At 40.4% G+C, this 20928-nt stretch overlaps 1 protein-coding gene across 4 annotated transcripts in view; it reads left to right on the top strand.

Moving 5' to 3' along the window:
- Positions 1–20879, top strand: part of LOC311528423 (sodium channel protein type 1 subunit alpha-like) — a gene marked incomplete at its 5' end in the record, with an annotated part of 180082 nt that extends 159203 nt beyond the window's left edge. For all 4 annotated transcript variants that reach the window (XM_084643443.1, XM_084643441.1, XM_084643442.1 and 1 more), the window contains 5 exons: positions 8091–8144; positions 8463–8600; positions 15198–15302; positions 16563–16833; positions 17662–20879. In XM_084643443.1, the coding sequence (XP_084499569.1) occupies positions 8091–8144; positions 8463–8600; positions 15198–15302; positions 16563–16833; positions 17662–18839 (1746 nt within the window). In that variant the 3' untranslated portion in view covers positions 18840–20879. The remainder of the gene's footprint in view (positions 1–8090; positions 8145–8462; positions 8601–15197; positions 15303–16562; positions 16834–17661) is intronic.
- Between the last annotated feature and the right edge of the window lie 49 nt (positions 20880–20928).

Below are 20928 nucleotides of genomic sequence, written 5' to 3'. Positions count from 1 at the left end.
TCAAATGCGCAATTACAATAATTTAAATATCAACATTGTTAATCATTTCACTACTGATTTCAGCATGGAAGAGTGACAAGCATGTTATGGAAATGTGCACAATCCACTGTGAGTATAATTTCATGTGGTAACGCAAGTGGTTTGTACTTGAAAGAATTCCAACACTTTTTTCTCTCAATCTGCCCTCTGGAGCCAATAGGCCAGAGTGGAGGAAGGGAGTCCAGGGTGGGATATGAGCCCCACTAAAGGGAAGCTAATCCAGCAGAGCTCAGCAAGGCATCCTCCAAGCCATCCCCAACTAGTCCAGAGCCTCCCTGAACAATGGGAGCCTGGTCTGTTCAGGGATGGAGGTAGGACCAGGTGTATTCCTTTCTGTCTTTGGTGGCTGGTGTTCTCCCCTCTGCTGGAGGCCATCTGTAGACTCAGGAGGCATCATGGCATCATTTATACTTGGTTCACATTTTCAAGCTATTCTTTTCAATCCCTAATTGGAGAGGGGTCTCAGTTACTATAGACAGGTTTCAGAGTAATAGCCGTGTTAGTCTGTATTCGCAAAAAGAAAAGGAGTACTTGTGGCACCTTAGAGACTAACCAATTTATTTGAGTATGAGCTTTCGTGAGCAACAGCTCATGCTCAAATAAATTGGTTAGTCTCTAAGGTGCCACAAGTACTCCTTTTCTAGTTACTATAGAGAATTCTTTTCCAGATATCTGCCTGATGGGTCTTGCCCACATGCTCAGGATCTAAATGATCGCCATATTTAGGGTTGGGTAGGAATTTTCCCCTGGGTCAGATTGGCTGGGGTTTTTTTCGCCTTCCTCTGCAGCATGGTCACTTGCAGGTTTAAGCTAGTGTAAATGGTGGATTCTCTGTAACTTGAAGTCTTTAAATCATGATTTGAGGATTTCAGCAACTCAGCCAGAGGTTAAGGGCCTATTTCAGGAGTGGGTGGGTGAGGTTCTGTGACCTGCAATGTTCAGGAGGTCAGACTAGATGATCACGATCCCTTCTGACCTTAAAGTCTGTGAGTCACCATGAGGGCTAGAAAGATTTTTTTTTTTAATGAAAACTTAGATTTCTAAATCCATTGCATGACTCTGGGAGCTCGGGTCACAGATGTGAGCCTATTTTGCCTGTGCCTTAATCCAGTCCTGCCTATGGGTGTACCTGTACCTCAGTGAGGGAGAGCCAGGTCCAAGGAGTCCAACAGAAGATGCATGGTCATATTTTGAACATCTGCACAATATACTAAGAGTAGTGTCTCATTCTGTTATCTCAAGGAGGCAAACCTTTCTGTGTGTGGAACTTGGTTTGTGAATGGAACTTGGGCAATGCCACCACTTCTTTTTTCCATTCTGATATAGAGCTTGTAGAAAGTACTGAGAGAACTTGCACATATGTGTTTATTTATTTCCTTGACAAAAAAGTCTCTTCTGGCTGCCCACAAAATGGACAGGGAGCTCTACATCTTTGAAGATGTGTGCGATAAAGTGATAATATCCATTTTGCAATCATGGAACAATAAAAGCACTAAGGGGAAATTTTCAAAGGTGCCTATAGGATTTCAGAGCAAAAGTCTAATTGGCTTTCAGTGGAACTTGTGCTTGTAAATCCCTTTTGTGAATTTGGAAATTACTACTTTAGAACCTTTTATTATGTGCCTTAAAAAACACAGTGAAGGACATGATTCAGAGATGTAGCTTTTCAGGGCTCTGTACATAGCTTTGTTTATCAGGGCAGAAATTAAAAAAGCCATCTTCTAATTGATATGGAAAAGAGATACCATGTTAGACAAGAATCTAGGGCAGAGCCTTAAGACTACTTTGATCTTTGATGAAGAAAAGATGGAAATATCAGAACTTTTGTGTATCTACCCTTCCTACTGAATACGTAGCAACAAAAAGGGTGTCTGAAAGGAACAGATATGAGGAATTGATTGGCTGAGTACCATAATATGCAGGGAATATAGATAATGCTTTTGGGAGAAATTGTGCACTTGGATGATGGTTTAAGATAAAACATTAATCCTGAGGAATCTAGATACAAAAGTGTGATTGTCAATGGATAGTCTTGCTGTGCTTCCTCTGTGGGACACTATCTGCATTATGGAGAGACACTATCTGCATTCTTAACTTCTGAACCAAAAGCGCACTGAAGTCAATAGGAGACAAAAGAGTTCTTTCTCCAGCTCCCTAACAGTCTGAACCAAAGCTGATTGAAGTTATTGTGAGGTTTTCCATTGACATGAAAGGGCTTTGGCTCAGGATGCTAGGAAGCTAAGGAAAAACTTTATTGAATAATGTGGAAATTTCCACATGGGGGCCAATACCATTGCTTTTTCTGACAAACTCAGTGATAAGTGATAAGTACTAGTGGGCGCATATCAGCGATACTCTGAGTATGTCTACACTACAATTAAAAACCCGTAGCTGGCTCATACTGGCTCATGCTGACTTGGGCTAAAGGGCTTGGGCTGAAGGGCTGTTTAACTGTGATATAGAGGCTCGAGCTGGAGCCCAGACTATAGGACCTGTGAGGGTCCCAGAGCTCTGGCTACAGCCTGAGCCTGAATGACTACAACATGATTAAACAGCCCCTTAGCCCAAGCCCTGTGTGAACCCAAGTCAATTCATAGAATCATAGAATATCAGGGTTGGAAGGGACCTCAGGAGATCATCTAGTCCAACCCCCTGCTCAAAGCAGGACCGATCCCCAACTAAATCATCCCAGCCAGGGCTTTGTCAAGCCTGACCTTAAAAACTTCTAAGGAAGGAGATTCCACCACCTCCCTAGGTAACGCATTCCAGTGTTTCACCACCCTCCTAGTGAAAAAGTTTTTCCTAATATCCAACCTAAATCTCCCCCACTGCAACTTGAGACCATTACTCCTCCTTCTGTCATCTACTACCACTGAGAACAGTCTAGAGCCATCTTCTTTGGAACCCTCTTTCAGGTACTTGAAAGCAGCTATCAAATCCCCCCTCATTCTTTTCTTCCATAGACTAAACATCCCCAGTTCCCTCAGCCTCTCCTCATAACTCATGTGTTCCAGTCCCCTAATCATTTTTGTTGCCCTCTGCTGGACTCTTTCCAATTTTTCCACATCCTTCTTGTAGTGTGGGGCCCAAAACTGGACACAGTGCTCCTGCTGAGGCCTCACCAATGTCGAATAGAGGGGAACGATCACGTCCCTAGATCTGGTGGCAATGCCCCTACTTATACATCCCAAAATGCCATTGGCCTTCTTGGCAACAAGGGCACACTGTTGACTCATATCAAGCTGCTCGTCCACTGTAAGCCCTAGGTCCTTTTCTGCAGAACTGCTGCTGAGCCATTCGGTCCCTAGTCTGTAGCGATGCATGGGATTCTTCCGTCCTAAGTGCAGGACTCTGCACTTGTCCTTGTTGAACCTCATCAGATTTCTTTTGGCCCAATCCTCCAATTTGTCTAGGTCCCTCTGTATCCTATCCCTACCCTCCAGCGTATCTACCTCTCCTCCCATCTGCAAACTTGCTGAGGGTGCAATCCACACCATCCTCCAGATCATTAATGAAGATATTGAACAAAACCGGCCCCAGGACCGATCCTTGTGGCACTCCACTTGATACCGGCTGCCAACTAGACATGGAGCCATTGATCACTACCCGTTGAGCCCGACAATCTAGCCAGCTTTCTATCCACCTTATAGTCCATTCACCCAGCCCATACTTCTTTAACTTGCTGGCAAGAATACTGTGGGAGACAGCGTCAAAAGCTTTACTAAAGTCAAGGAACAACACGTCCACTGCTTTCCCTTCATCCACAGAACCAGTTATCTCGTCATAGAAGGCAATTAGATTAGTCAGGCATGACTTGCCCTTGGTGAATCCATGCTGACTGTTCCTGATGACTTTCCTCTCCTCTAAGTGCTTCAGAATTGATTCCTTGAGGACCTGCTCCATGAGTTGGCATGGGCCAGTCGTGGGTTTTTAATTGCAGTATAGACATACCCCGTAGTATGCAACAAAGGTCCCTTTTGCAGAAGGCCAGTAGCATTAGAAGGGCTTTGTTTTTCAAACTCATCTTTTTGTTAGCATTACCCATTTTTTATAACCAGGTGATATTATCTGCTGAGTCACATCTTTCCGGGAGAGAAATATTGTAGGTTCTTGTAGTCTTTCTGGACAGTAGACAATCTGGAATAAATTCCTGTTTCCTTGGATCTCTTCTGGTTTCTGTTTGGAGCGAGAGATTCTAGAAACAGTTCCTTTTTATCATGGAGAAGGCTTGGATAGAGGAGATTACAATGCTAAGGGAAGAAGGAACAGGATTTCTATAAAAAAAACTTTTTTTCCAAAATCAGGACCTAGCACTCTCATCCATGATTAAAGTCTAATGTTCTCTGAATATAAATATTATTTCTCTTATGAGAGTGATGCAGAAAAGTAAATAGAAGTTTTATAAAGATCCTTGGTCTGAGTCACTAGACAGGTGGCACACCCAGAAGATCTGGTCTAGTTTCTGAAAAAAACCCTGTAAATTCTGTATTTAGGCTGCCTCTGTATCCACAGTAGATTTTTCTGAGCTGACAAAAATATCTGTGGATCTCTCTTGGGTGAGTTTTATGAAGAATTCTTTCAGTCTAGTTTATCTCTACAGAAATCAGAACCTTAGAAGAGCAATTTCCTAGTACAAGTGCAGAGCCATAAAGCTTTTATGGCTAAAACACTTGGGTTCATGATATGTGCCAACAGTTTTACAGAATCCTGGGAAATATCAATGAAGACTTTGGTGATCAGAGACGAAGAAAAATTTCCAGGATACATCTGTAGTTTGAGTTTGTATCTTTTTACGTGACACTGAAATGTTCATTCTATGTAGACTCTGAAGATGCCTCTAGTTCAAAACTGTAAGTGGAGAAGCTGTAAGTGGAGAAGGAGTGGAGAAGGAGAGGGAGGTGTTGGGAGAAAATAAAGGGCATCTGCTGGTATCTCCTTTGTGGCATGGCTCTCTTGTAACAGGTATAAACCTGAAATCTAGTATTTTGGATTCCTTTGGTAAGTAAATCTCCTGGGGGTAAGAGACACTTCTCAGGTCAAAATTTTGCAAGCCATTAGGGTAAATACTGATTTGATTCTTTTGCTTCAAGGTAGATAGAAAGGAGGAGAAAACAGAGCTTTGGAATGTGGGGTAAAAAGTTTGGATGATGCAGTTCTACCAGGCAGATGTGGACAGCTATAAAGCACCAACAGGATATTAATTAAAAGCAATATATTGTTGTGCCCAAAAATAGACACTTGAAAATGTTCCTAAAATCATCTCTGGTCGCTTGGCTTTAGTAAAGGAATAGAGTGGCATAACACCAGTGTGATCTTACAGTTTTCACTGAAAACTTGATCCATTCTTGCTGAAGGTAAGTTGGGTTGGGTTTTTGTTTTTGTTTGGTTTTGAGAGTATTTTTTAATTCCATTCAAATTTACACTTACCCAGAGGTTAATCTGGGCTCATTGGCCAGAATGGTTTGGATCAGATTCTGATCTCAGCTACACTCGGGTAATCTAAAGTAACCACTTTAAAATTAGTGGAGTTATTCCAGATTTAAATCAGTGTGAATGAGAAATCATTGGAGCTATGCCAAGTTACATCAGTGTGACTGAGATAAGATTCTAGACTCTTGTACTCTTATTTTATTCAATAGGGATAAAGACAGTAATTTTGGAAATATGTGAGCAAAGCTTTACTTCTCTTGGGGAAAAGGTTATAGGCCAAATTCAAGCCTAAAATAAGCTGGCATCGACCTCAGCAGGAGCTGTACCCATTTACTAACTTCAGCACCCTAGTTCTGAATTTCCTCTACATGGTATTCTACTATTCCAGAGCAACACAGACTTGAAGAAGAATATTTCTGTAACTGAAGTGAGCTTTCCAGTTTGGGAAATGATGAAGGGGGTTTGTTCGCTCCCATAATATCAATTAACATAATTTTTTTTTACAATGATGATTGTATACACTGTTTCCTGATGACTCACTTGAGGGATTCAAAAGAAAACCAACCACTACAGTGAGGATTCTAGTGAGGTATCAGTTCATAACCCATTCTCCCTAATTTTTTTGCTCGGGAATTCTGATTTGTTTTTCTGGGTTTTTTTTCTTCACTTGTTGGGAGCAGTAATGTTCTATCTATGGCTTTGTGAAATTGTGTTAGTGTCATGAATACAGATTCTATTTCAGCTCTTTTTAAAGACACTACAATTAAGTAGCATTTATAGTTAGCACTTCTTCATCCTCACCCCCTGAAGCTTCTACACAGCCTCTCTTTTTTAAGTTGCTCTTTTATGTAATAATAATTAGCTATATGGGCTTTGAGAGTTCATCAGTTCTTTCCTCTTGTCTCAGATGTGGTTGGAGATCTGCATTTTTCTTTTTATTTGTATCTGTTTATTGGGGGTTAGGAGGGTAAGAGGGTTAACCATTTTCTCTTCTCCCAGTTAATCTACGTTAATATGAATATATTCATTATAATATAAATACATACATATTTAAAAATAATTCCAGTCTGTCTGGGAGACCATTTATGAGGATTCAGGTGGTGTGTGTCTGGGTCAGTGAAAATAAAACACACCGTCCAGAAGCATTCCTCCACTTCCAGCATGTACATAAGTATGCCTGCTTAATAGATTGAGCAGATGGGATCATATTATGGACACACTGCATTTTTCCACCAGTGTGTAAGATGGCAGATCTGATTTTCAAATGGTTATGTTGACTTTAAAATCTCTGGCCATTTCTGAGACTTCAGTCATGTTCATGGGTACCTGCACTCTAACATGATCTTTTAGGGGTTTTACCATTATGCCATAAATTGTCAGCATGATCTAATCTTTACTGTCGTGGCACCTAAGTTATTAAACTTGCTCCTCCTTGACATACACCTGAGGGCAACCCTACATGTCTAAAAACTCTGCTGCTTCAGGACTGTTTTTTGTTTTAATCATGAATGGTCCCACTTTGTCTCTTCAGTACTTGAGTCACTTTTGATTGGTCTATTTCATGAGGATGCTACTTGTATTGTACTTTATATGCTCCATGGACAGAGTTTGTTTTTCCAATAACCCCACCACTAACTAGTTGTCAAGAAACTAATGAGGCAGCAATAATCATGAAAGAGGAGGTTCCCTATTCTGGGCTGGGATCTGTGCCTTCATTTTTTTGGCAGAGGCAGGAAGGAATCCAACTGAAGCCTTCTTTAACCAGATGATGATGGGTGGCACAAAAGGACTACAGAAGTACTTGAATCCTCCATTTCTTCTCTAGGCATGTTTGGATTAAATCTCAGTATGTTGATTCTTACTTGGAGATGTCCTTTCTCTTACTGTCTTCATGTCTCTATTAGGTTTTATGCTCAGAAGGAATCAGATGTAGAAGTCCATAGAATGCTACCACAGATGGTGCATCTTTAGTCTTTGCTACATATAGTGCACATCTTCTGTTCAATATTCTCTTCTTCCAGTAGATTTACAGAAAAGAACATATATGAGAGACCTAGCATATATTAAAACATGTTAAAATATAACTATAGTAAAAACTAAATCACTAAACCAGAGAGAACAATTTTGACCATTGACAAAGTAGGAATCAAACTGGGAATTAGAGATAGGGAAAGATTTACCTTGCTGGAGGGCTTAAACATTCTTGGTTCCTACTGGTTGCCACTTTCCTGACTTACATTTCCTGACTGAATTTGATGAGCATTTATTCCATTAAAATAGATACTGTACACTATCATTTACAGTAGATGATTAGAAATTATCAATATATGATTTTATGGTTATACTAATTGCTTACTATGCCACTGCTCATATACAGATATTATGGTGGGATACACAGTAGTGTATCTGATAAGCAGTTATAAAGAAAGCCAAGAGATTAACTTGAACTATAAATATATTATATTATAATTATATTATATTAGACAAATGATTTAAATGTGATATAAAGATTCCTGCTACTGTATTCAGTTGATGAAAACAGTTATATAAAATGTTTGGCTCTAGCTATTTTCATGAACCCATATTTTTACACAGATATCAAACATGTGTTTCATTTACAGGCTACATTTAAAGGATGGATGGATATTATGTATGCAGCTATTGATTCAAGAGCTGTAAGTACATTATATGTTCTAAAGTCTTCTTTTCCTTGTATAGACTCTGAGGTCAACGTTGTAACAAAAATGAGTGAGTGAGCATGGCAAAAATTCTGCTAAATACGAATTATTATAAACTGATAGCAAAACTCCCATTGATTTCAATAGCTGCAGGGCAAAAATATATTAAATAATTAGAGTGGGAAGGTACTATCCCAGGACAGAAGTATTTTGGATCTTTGTGTTGTGAGTTGCTGCTTTTTCAATGAATTATTGACATGGAATGTTAGTGCTGATTTTCTTTCTTTTTTTTTTTTGGCAAAACTTGTTTTGTAGGTGGAGGATCAACCTAAATATGAAGACAACCTATACATGTATCTTTATTTTGTCATCTTTATCATTTTTGGATCTTTTTTTACCCTGAATTTGTTCATTGGTGTTATCATTGATAACTTCAACCAGCAAAAAAAGAAGATAAGTATTCAAGTGTCTCATCTCTGTCCTAAAGACAATATAAGACATTGCTTTTTTGAAGTCATAAAAAATGTGGAATGTTTGTCCCAAGCATTTATTCTGATTGAAACAATTGAAAAGCATTATTACATAAAAGCGTACCAAGATACTGTATGCTATAGCTTCATAATAGTCCAGGTGATGAGTGGGACACATCCTTTCCCTTCCCCGCACCTCCAAGTTATTTAGTGTCCTGTGGATATTCCTTTCAATGTAACTGGAGGACTAATGCATTCTCACACATGGCCATTTCCTACAAACTCTTTATGTGGTTGCACCATTGATTCTAGGTCACTCTACGCAAGCACTTATTATTTTCTCTGGGTTTTTTTCCTTTTTGGCTGAAAATTCTGGCCCTTCTCAATCTGAAGGTCATTATTATAAAAGTGCAAAGAGAATCTTTTAGGCTATTTTGAGCTATCCGTTCATGCAAAACACAGTACATTACTTCTTTGTGGCATCTCTGCATACTTCCACTAATGGCATTCATGGCACTGGTGCCTCAGTGATCCTGAACCTTCTAGAAAGCCATGACAGCACTGAACACTTGGGGATAGATTCACAGAAGGACATAGCCACCTAACTGCCACTTTAGTGCATAAATCCCAGCACCAGGCCCCACTGGGATTCACAAAACCTGCTCAGCTGCTGTCAAATTTGTAGGCATCTAAACTTGCTTGGATTTTTGCAGTAAAAGTTCTCTAGTCCCCTATGTTGCTACATCTGATGATGTGTACTGCAGCCCCATGCCAGGTGTCCGGATGCCTAAGCCACAGAACAATGCATGAACCAGGAGAAGATAGGCACTCCTGCACCTAACTTGCCTGTAGGAACTGATCCAGTAAATGTCTCAGAGCTCACCTACTATAGGTGGACTTACACAAAATGATGGCAGTGTGGGGGAGAGAAAGCGGGACCATTCTTATAACTTTCAGTCCAGTGGTTGTTAGTCACCTGGGATATGTCAGACCTACAGTTCAAGTCCTCTCCCTCCCCACCACATATGGGATCAGCAGAAGAGATTGAACTGCGATCCGCCATAGACTACTAGGCTTTGGGATACTCTGATGTGGGGCTCCTTCATTCTCTCTTTTTCAAGCTGTCCCACTGTGGATAAATAAGCTTTAAACGTTGTTTGGAGCAGATGGAGTGGATCTTTGCTCTTCTGCCTCTCTGGTGAGTGCGCTAACCAGCAGGCCACAATGTCATTCTCATGCTCTCTCTCTGGCCCAATGATTCTTTAATTATTTATCCAAAGTATAACAGTTTGAAAGGGAGAGACTGTGGGAGCCCCACACATCAGAATATCCCTTCGCCCAGGAGTTCAGGCACTCACCTGAGAAATAAGGAATCCCAGTTCAAATCCTTCTCCCAATCAAGTGGAGGGAGACTTGAACTGGGGGTCTCCCACATCCCAGCTGAATACCCTAACCACTGCACTAAAAGTTATGGGGGACATTCTCCTCTCCCAGCTTCTTGCTCAAATGGCATAGGTGCCTAACACAAATAGAGGGTTTGCAGTTGAGAATCCCAAGCAGAAGGAGGTACCTTCCTGTAGCCCAAATTTTGGCACCTATCTCCAAAAGAGAAACAGGGCTTAGCACAGACCCGTCAGCCTGGCATCTTCCACTGGCTATTTTAGGTGAGGAACTGCCCAACAATGCTGCCATTTTGTGAATGCCATTCTGCGGTGCCTCTCTCTCCCCATTCATTGTGCAGAGAACCTAGGTGCTGAACTCAGGCTTTGTGAATTCCAGTGATTTTCTAGGCACTTAAAAGTTATGCACGGCAACACTTAGCATCCCCCCACCTAAGTTCCTTTGTGAATCTTGCCTTTGGTGTCATAGACCGTTATTAAGAAGGTGTGAGCTGCACCTGCCTCAGTTCCTTTCTGACCATGGTCTGTTATGGATGTGAGGAATCTCACTGTTATGCCAGGTCTGCTTGACTGTTGGATGTTCTTTTTTAAAACCCGTTCTTATAGTTTTGTCTATGTGAACAGTTAGTGTGCGGGAAGCTGGGGTGTAAATTTACAGCACACTAGCGTGCTGTGCACTAAATGTCCGCATGGACCCTCCTACCACATACTGACAGTTCCCTAGTGTGCACTGGAGTACAGAAGGGAACTTTTAATACATGGAAGCAGGGTCCACCTGGACCCTAATTGCATGGCATGTTGGTGTGCTGTAGATTTACACTTCAGCTTATTGCACAATAACTGTTTGTCTAGATAAGCCCTTATTATCTGTTAGTCTTAGCTAGCTAAATATATATATTACCAAAGCATTCCCTTTTCAGTTAAAATATTTCATTTTAGCTCAGTGCATTCCTTCACTGTGCTTGGGTCAGTGCCAACAATGGCAGACCTGAAGAAGAGTTTCAAGAGGTGTGCCTGCAGTTCAGGGATATTCCTGAAATATGATGTACGCACATACTACCTCTTTTGTCTGGAGGAAACTCACCTCCCAAGAGATGTAAAGTCTGATAGGTTTTCATTCCTCAAGCCCTTTGAGTAAGGCTGTTAGAAAGAGCAGTGGATTCTGGCTGGCACACCACGAGGGCCCACAATGGCTGTCTTCAACTCCCAGCCTCTCTCCCACTAGCCTCCTGAAGCCAATCTTGACTCTGCCTAATAAGGACTCCACTACAATGTCTAAATAGAAGCCAGACAGGACATAGGCATTAAAAGAGGACATTTCAGTGCTGAAGGCATTAAAACCACAACCTTCAGCTCCAGTCAGTCTCTTCCAGGTCTGAACAATCACAACTGAAGAACTCATCTTTTTCAAGACCCTAAAAGACCTTGTGGTCCCAATGTGCCAGTATTTAGTTACCTAAGTCAGAAAATAGTTTTCACTCCAGTATTGAGTTCATGTTGGATGCCAACTTTTTTTCTCTCTAGCTCCCTGGAAACAGGAAGAAGAACAAGTATGCTGAAAAAGATTCCCCACCATTAAGGGGAAAGCACCATAGAAAAAAACGGTAGTACTTATCTTGGAAGAGCACCAATTTGGTATTCAGAGTAACAGCCGTGTTAGTCTGTATTCGCAAAAAGAAAAGGAGTACTTGTGGCACCTTAGAGACTAACCAATTTATTTGAGCATAAGCTGTAGCTCACGAAAGCTTATGCTCAAATAAATTGGTTAGTCTCTAAGGTGCCACAAGTACTCCCTTTCTTTTTGCAATTTAGTATTGACTCCTCTGGATCCTCCTGATCTCCCACTTCAACCTCACCTCTCTGGTGCCAAAGACAACATCAGCATCTCCTGCTGATATAGTCTTTGCCTTACCAATATTGTTTCCTTGGGCTCCTTTCCCAGATGTCTTCTCCTCTTCCAAGGAATCTCAGAAGAGGCAGACTTGGTTCATTCAGTTACCCTGATTCCTTCCTACAGCGAATTCCGCCTCCCATTTTGGGATTTGTATGCCCAAAGACCATTTTGCCCCCTTCAATGGACATCAGACAGAAGGCCTACCCCTCAGGGAAAATTACATAGGTAGGGAAGAGAACTCAGTCATGGGGAAGGAGACTGGAATAGACCTGCTGAAGGCAGGATGGAGAAAACCACAGGGAGTAGGACAGGTTCCTGTAGGGTCGCTGAGATAGGGTGTGTAAGAAGCATGGAGATCTCTGAGGGAAGAGCACAGAGTCATTATGGAGGGGAGACAGTGGGAAATCTGCTGGGAGGAAACAGCATAGAGGAACTCGGAAGGGCCCCGGAGTAAGGGCAAAGAGCACAAAACTTCAGCCCAGCCCAAGACGGGCAGAAGAAATTGCTTTGGATCTTTGTTTGGATTTACAATTGGACTTTTGTTACTCATAAGCAACTGAACTTGGGAGGTGATCTGGCTGAAAAGCTGGGCCATGGAAAACCCAGACAGAGACAGGCCAGCGTAGAGTCAAGGAAGTGGTCAGCAAGGGGTGTTAGACGTGAAGTCCTGTGCAACGGCATGCTCTGCTGCTAGTTAGGGACTGTGGCAGTACGTGTAAACACTAACAGACATCCAAAAAAACAGAGCTGTGAGGCAAAGGTTCTGTGTTTGGGAGACACCCTTTTTGTCACTTCTCTGTCTCCCCAGTTTTGATATGTATGTCAGGAGCAAAGATCCAACTCTACCACATTCGCCACTTCGAGCCTGGAAGGACATAACAGTGGACAAGTGGGTCCTAGATGTAGTAGAACTCGAGCTGGTCAGGATTTTTTTGGCCAAATGTGTTTTCATCCAGAAGGTTTCTCAGTTCCAGGATTAAATTTCTGGTTGGAGAGAAACTCACCCCAGGTTCCTATCTCTGCATCTGCCACATCCCAGATGAGTGCCCTAGTCACCAGGCTATAGAGTCAATTTCTCACTCTCTCTTGCCCAGTGTTATTTAATTATTTATACAAATGGAACAGCTCCAACAGGAGAGACTGAGAGAGGCCCACGCCAAAATAGCGTATGGGCATGGCTATACTTGCAGATGTAGAGCGCTGGGAGTTAAACCAGCCTTCGGAGACCACAGCAGGGAGAACGCTGCCCTGTGTTTACACTGTCAGATTCAAGCGCACCGGCGTAGCAACATTAGCAGCTCTTGCAAAGCCACAAAGAGCAGTGCATTGTGGTAGCTATCCCAGCGTGCAAGTGGCTGCAACATGCTTTTCAAATGGGGGCGGGGGGTGGAGTGTGACAGGGAGTGTGTTGTGTGTATGTGGAGAGAGAGACAGTGTGTTTTGGGGTGCTGAGAGTGTGTCAGCATGCTGTCTTGTAAGTTCAGACATAATGGTTGCTTTGTCCCAGAGCAGATGAGCATGCCGGCTGTCAAAAACGGAGCTTTGAAAGGGGATATCCACATTCCTACAGCCGATTCCAAAACAATGAGAAGAGTGGCCACTTGACTTCAGGGGATTATGGGACATTTCCAGAGGCCAATCACAGCGCAGTAATGCAACACCTCCTTCACACTGACACCCAGGTGTTTCAGCCTGGGTGCAGCAAGCGTTATGCTTCTCATGGAGGTGGATTACCAGGAGCGCTCCAGCTGCAGAGTCCAGGTGCTCTATGTGCCTTGCCAGTGTGGACGCATCGGGAGTTAGGGCGCCCAAGGCTGCTTTAATGCGCTCTAACTTGCAAGCGTAGCCCAGCCCTGTAGAATGGTGCTTATGCCACTCATTGGGGGGTGTGGTAGATGTATATTCAAGTCCCTGCTCTAAATCAGGCAGAAGTGGAGATCTGAAAGGTGGTCAGCTGGAACTCAATACATATATTCACTCAACATTACGACAGCATTAGATTTAGCTTCACGTTTGATGCCAGCTTTGGCAGAGCTGCTTTACAATCTCTTTTTACTTGAGAATTTCTCAGCCCATCAGTCATCTCAGCTACACTGAGCTTACCAGCCTCCAGCGAGTGGAAATATGCACAGGTTCCCTAAAGAAGAAAGAGAGGTTACTTACCAGTAGCTGTAGTTCTTTGAGGGATGTCTCTGAATATTCAAACTCCCTACTCAACTTCCCCTCTTCCTCATAGTTTCCTGTCCATCTTGGACTGGGAGCAGATGTGATTGAGAGTCACACCTCTCTTACATAACTTTGGGCCATGATCATTATGGATGCAGTGACAAAGTTTTCCAGAAGGTTCTGGATCATCATGCAGGTACAGGTACTTTGAATCCCATGACTGTGAATATGCAGAGGTATTCATCAAAGAACTACAGTTTCTGGCGAGTCTCCTCTCTTTACCTATAATTGCTTGTGTCAGAGTCCTTCTCTTCCTTCATCCTACAGTAGGAACATCCAGATCTGTAAGCATTATTGTCACAACCTATGAGGAAACAAAGAAGTCTAGTTTTAAGAAGGGTGAGGGAAGTAGGGTGCAGGGAAGAGTAAAAACTGGCAAAAATAGTGGTAAGTAATTGTCTCTTGTCCTTTCTCCCTTCCTTATTAAACAATAAAGATATCCAGAACTGCATGAGAATATTGTAAGCAGCAGATAATATACATTACATGACTACTTGTAAAGAAAAATCCCCATTGTTTGAGAAAATCAGACCCACATCAGAATGGGTTACAGAAGAGTAAGGACTGGCCCAGATAGCAACATTACAAATGCCCACAGCCATTGCTTCACCCCTTTGTGCCCAAAAGGTGGCTAAACTTCTTGTTCAGTGTGCCTTGACCCTGAAAGAGGTTGGGCATTTTACTCATTCATTTGTGTGGAAGTGCTTGAATTTGATAGCCTGCCTAATATTGACAGGATTAGTGCCTTATCTATGATACTCTGGGACCTGAAACTAAAACCTCATGAGCTTAATAGTTAATTAGACCCTGTTACTTGATGCCTTTAATGCATGTCAGTATTTAACTCTGCAGAGAGCCAATGGAAAAGTAGCTGATGGTAATATATCTCCTTTGATCTCCTAGTGAGGATGTATTTATAACATGGCTTCACAATAAAATATAAGATTATAACAGACACTTATTTTCCTTGTAATCCCTTTTCTCTTTTGAATGTGAATAAAGTTTTGAAAGATTATTCATGTAAATATGGTTATAACCAGTTTTGATTTCATTTCCTTACTTTGGAGGTCAAGATATCTTTATGACAGAAGAACAGAAGAAATACTACAATGCAATGAAAAAGCTAGGATCCAAGAAACCACAAAAACCTATACCTAGGCCAGGGGTAAGAATGACTTAATCTGTCCAGACTAAAAGGTCAATTTAAAAGAAAAGAAGAAATATTAGCTTGTAAGCAGTTTAGAGTTCACACTTGTATAAAGACTAGATATTTGATTTATAAAAAGCTCATGTACAAGTTATCATGAAGGTAACCAAAAGTGGAAAATTTAAACACATTAAGGAAAGAAAGTACCTTTTCCCTCTGCTACCATATTTTTTCTCTTTTTATAAATGTAAAGAGGACAAGATCCAGGAATCTGAACTCTATTGTATGCCCCTTTCCTGTGAATAATAATAATAAATCATTGCCATACTGTCTGCTTTCATTGTAGCAGTTCTAAGAAGCGAAATATGTTGGTTTATTCAGCAGTAAAGAACATGTATATATTAAGTCTGGGATTTTCAGAAAAGTGTGAGGGATTTATTAAAATTCACATTGGAGTTGGTTGTCTAAGTCTTTTAGGATCCTTTGAAAATCCTATTATATTTTAACATTATAGGTGGAGCTTGTGGAAACACATATAGTTAAAGTTACCTAACACTTCCCATTGTAATTCCCTAATTTCCATTGCTTATAACTTTGCCAAACTTCTATTGTTTGGGTTACAATTTCTCATGTTTGCTCCTTACCTTGGGCTGAATTTTTCTGGAAAGTGTCATCAAAAATGGCCCATGCAATTTCCAAAATTTGGGGAGGGGAAGGGGGGACAAGAAGTTTTACCAACATTAAATAATTTGTCCAATAATTTTTTGGACAAATAATATTAGAAAGAATGCTAAGGTTGCAAAGTCAACCACTCAAAAATTAAGAAATGCCAGAATCAAAACTGCCAGAATCATGCAACCTTAATTCCCCTCCCTTTGTGCACATGCGTTAGGTACAGTCTTTAATTACATGATCACAATCTATTATTTCTACACGGCCCCTGCCTCATTCAGTGCACAGAATGGCCAGTGAATGAGAGAGAGGGTTGCAGAAAGTAAAAGGGTGTTTAAGGTAGTAAATTGGGACCCAGTAGAGCTGAACGCTTTTCCAGCCCTGCTTCAAACTTGCTGTGTGATGCTGGGCAAGACTATCACAACATGTACATGCAAGAGAGCTGAATTAAGCTCTAATATTTGTATTATTAATTTGACAAGGCTGCCCTTTTACTGAAGTTCTATACACTGTGTTAAGAGATTTTCTTACCTTCTTCCAGTATAATATGGAATAGAAAATAATTGTAAGGTGTGAATTGAATGGTTATCTTTTTTCCCCCTCCAGAACAAATTCCAAGGCATGGTATTCGATTTTGTGACAAAACAAGTATTTGATATTGGCATCATGATTCTTATCTGCCTTAACATGGTCACCATGATGGTAGAAACAGATGATCAGAGTGATGAGATGCAAACTATTTTACAGCGGATTAACCTGGTGTTTATTGTCCTGTTCACTGGAGAATGTGTTCTGAAACTGATTTCACTCCGTTATTACTACTTCACCATAGGCTGGAACATTTTTGATTTTGTGGTTGTCATTCTCTCCATAGTAGGTAAGAATTATTTGTTAAATTAAAAAGAAGCTAAAATGAGTGGAAGATGAAAATTTACTGAAGGTGCTTCATGTTTGGCTTTTGCTATTACAGTGCTTATAATTAAGTTGTTTAGCTTTTCATTTCCCTTAACTTTATCGAGAGTAATCACCAAAATTCTTATATTCAGTCATCACCATAGTATCTGACTATATTAGGAATAATTTGTATGAGAGAATTGATAAGAACTTCTCTTGCCATTCTCAGTGTCAGAAATTACACAATATCCACTCTTGAACTATCAGATATTTTACATAGGATATATTAAAAATTAAATTAGAACCTATACAGTACATCAGGGATCGGCAACCTTTGGCACGCAGCCCATAAGGGAAAGCTGCTGGGGGGCTGGGACGGTTTGCTTACTGGCAGCGTCTACAGGTTCGGCTGATCGCAGCTCCCACTGGCCGCGGTTCGCCATCCCAGGCCAATGGGGCTGTGGAAAGCAGCAAGGGCCGAGGGATGTGCTGGCCGCCGCTTCCCGCAGCCCCCATTGGCCTGGGATGGTGAACTATGGCCAGTGGGAGCTGCGATCAGCCAAACCTGTGAACGCTGCAGGTAAACAAAAGGCCCAGTCCGCCAGCGGCTTTCCCTGATGGGCCGCATGCCAAAGGTTGCTGATCCCTGCATTACATTTACTTGACATATGAAACGTTAGTAATCATATAAAACATGACTATATGATTTGGAAGTCTTTGCAATTCTCCATCATTCTGATACTGTAGTACAGAAAGATTAAATTGCTGTAAAATATTTTCCCCTTACTTACTAGCTGTTTTGTTTTTACAGGTATGTTTCTAGCAAAGGTCATCGAAAAATATTTTGTGTCCCCCACCTTGTTCAGAGTTATCCGACTTGCCAGAATAGGTCGAATCCTGCGTCTCATTAAGGGAGCTAAAGGGATTCGCACTCTGCTTTTTGCTTTGATGATGTCTCTTCCTGCTTTGTTTAACATTGGTCTCCTGCTTTTCCTGGTCATGTTTATCTATGCTATATTTGGAATGTCCAACTTTGCCTACGTTAAGAGGGAAGCTGGGATTGATGACATGTTCAACTTTGAAACTTTTGGCAACAGCATGATCTGCCTATTTCAAATTACCACATCTGCTGGTTGGGATGGCTTGTTAGCACCAATTCTTAACAGTGGAGAACCAGACTGTGATCCTAATAAACCTCACCCAGGAAGCTCTGTTAAAGGAGACTGTGGTAACCCTTCAGTTGGGATTTTCTTTTTTGTCAGCTATATTATCATCTCATTTCTAGTTGTAGTAAACATGTATATTGCTGTTATTTTGGAGAACTTCAGTGTTGCTACAGAAGAAAGTGCAGAGCCCTTGAGTGAGGACGACTTTGAGATGTTCTATGAGGTTTGGGAAAAATATGATCCAGATGCAACCCAGTTCATGGAATTTGAGAAACTGTCTGATTTTGCAGCCGCACTTGATCCTCCTCTTCATTTAGCAAAACCAAACAAAGTTCAGCTTATTGCAATGGATCTGCCCATGGTGAGTGGTGACAGAATTCACTGCCTTGACATCTTGTTTGCTTTTACAAAGCGTGTTTTGGGGGAAAGTGGAGAGATGGATGCACTTCGAATACAAATGGAAGACCGGTTTATGGCATCCAATCCTTCAAAAGCCTCCTATGAACCAATTACAACCACATTAAAACGAAAACAAGAGGAGGCATCTGCTGTCATTATTCAGCGTGCTTTCAGACGTTACCTTTTAAAACGAACAGTAAAACAGGCTTCATTTGCATACAACAAAAATAAAATCCAAGGAGGGGTTGGTCAATGTATCAAAGATGAAATTCTTATTGACAAGTTAAATGAAAATTCATTTACAGAGAAAACAGACATGACCACCTCAACAGCAGTTTGTCCACCTTCCTATGATTGTGTAACAAAGCTAGTAAAAGAAAAACATGAAAAGGAAGACAAAGATGTTAGAAAGAAGGAAAAATAAAATGCAAGCAAACAATTCTGTTTGTGTGAAAAGTTGTTTACAGCCTGTGAAGGTGATGTGTTTGTGTCCACAGGACTCCTGTAGGAGGTCTATGCCAAACAGACAGTTTTTACAAATATACTGTATACATAAGGTCAGTGCCTATAACAAGACAGTGACCCCTTGTCAGTAAACTGTGACTATAATATGGGGAAACAACATTGACTGGAGGTTACTATTTTCACTACCAGCTGACACTGCTGAAGAGGAGAGAAAAAATGGCTACTCAGACTGTAGGGACCAGTTAAAGGGGTGCAAACCAATAAATTTGTGTGTGTTTAGCATAAAACAATACAGTAACTGTATCCACTGTTTGCATTTCAACTGCCACATTTGTCATATTTTTACAAAATCTGTGTTGGTGGATTCATCTTTTTTTTTAAATCATGTTTATTATATGTAACTATTTTTGTAAATGGGGTTTGTGTTGGGGAAGGGGTTAAGTATTACTTTACAGGTATGAGGACCAGGTGTTCTATAATATGACTCTAATATACACACAGAAATTATTTGCATGAAGGCATGCTGCACTTATAGATCATGCATGAAAAAACATTAAGTCACAGAGAACAGATTTTTAACTACTCTGTGTTTCTGGGAGGAAGTAATAAATTCTGAGGTGCTTAATTAATGTATTCATGTTGTGTCACATCAGACAAGTCTTTATATGCCTGTAAAGTTCTCTATAATCCACAAGAACAGAACAGATGCTTTATTTTTACACAGACCATTAAATCTCAGCAAGTGCAAACTTCATTGTAAGGTCTGGAGTCCAAGGTTTTATGTCTTTATCAAATGGTTTTCTGTATAAAAATATTAAAAGAATCTGCCCTAGAAAACACAATTGACCAAAAAGAACCCTTTATAAAATTGTTCTGCTTTATCCTGCAGTATTGTTTGGCCATCTTCAGCTCTCAGTAAGGTTGACATTGTATATGTTAATGAAAAGCCCTCTGTTCTGTAAATAGTAATTTTACCCTGTGGTGCATGTTTGAGCAACCAAATAATGACATGAGCACATTTATTGCATCAAATATGTACCACAATAAGTGTAGTGTGCAAGCTTTCTACAGGTAAAAGTATGTATTCTCTACCATTATAGATAGTTTGGATGCTATCAATGCATGTTTATACTGCCTATGCAGCTGTTCTTTCAACAGTCCAGAATTCTTAATTATAGGAAGCCATACATCAGAGGTAAAGAGAAACAAATTGTTCAACAAGACCTCATTTCTTCACATCATTAAGCAATAGTTTGCACCTAATTTAAGAGCTTTTTTGTTTTAAATTTTTAAATCTTAAGTGACAACATATGGTGTATAGCAAAACTGTACAGACGTGTTGCAAACTGCTAAACCTGTTGAAAATAATGTGGTTAGAATTTTATAAGCAAATATAAATATTGTAAAAAAACCATTTTATTTTATTTTTCAGCATTATGTACATAAAATAAGAAATGAATTTTATCTTCAGGTTGATGTCACAGCCATTTTTATTACTTTCTGACCACAGCACTTTTTCATGGAAGAACTTCAGAAAATAAGAAATGAAGACAAGAATGGGTAGTTGTAGGTGCTTTTTTACTATATTTGAAAACATTTCCATTTGAAATAATTTGATAATTTCTGCAAAATAAGTGCACAATTTGCTTGATTGCAAGAGGCTATATTTTTTGCTTTGGAAAAGGATGCAAAGTTTTGTTTGAATTTCTAGCAGTGCCTGCATCAGAATTTTAAAATATCCTTTTTCGTTCACAGAATCCTTTATCTTTTCCAGGGTTTATTTGCATTTATTCTTTTTGATTCATGCTGCATTAGAACTACTATTAATATAATCTGGGTCCACAATATTTTTTCACAGAAACAAAGTAGCAAAATTGTATAATCAAACACATCAGGACATTTTATGTTTCTTACACAGGAAAATTACATATAGACTTCTTTTATTAAAACTATTGACTTATACTGTATTAGTGAACTGCATGCAGGAAGATGCTATTACCCTAACTGATGCTAAACAACATTATTAATGCGCCAAAATAATAAAGATT

Source organism: Lepidochelys olivacea, assembly GCF_965140295.1.
Source record: "Lepidochelys olivacea isolate rLepOli2 genome assembly, chromosome: 11".
Lineage (NCBI taxonomy): Eukaryota > Metazoa > Chordata > Testudines > Cheloniidae > Lepidochelys > Lepidochelys olivacea.
Note: the sequence above shows the minus strand (reverse complement) of the source record. Positions and strands in the feature narration are given on the sequence as shown.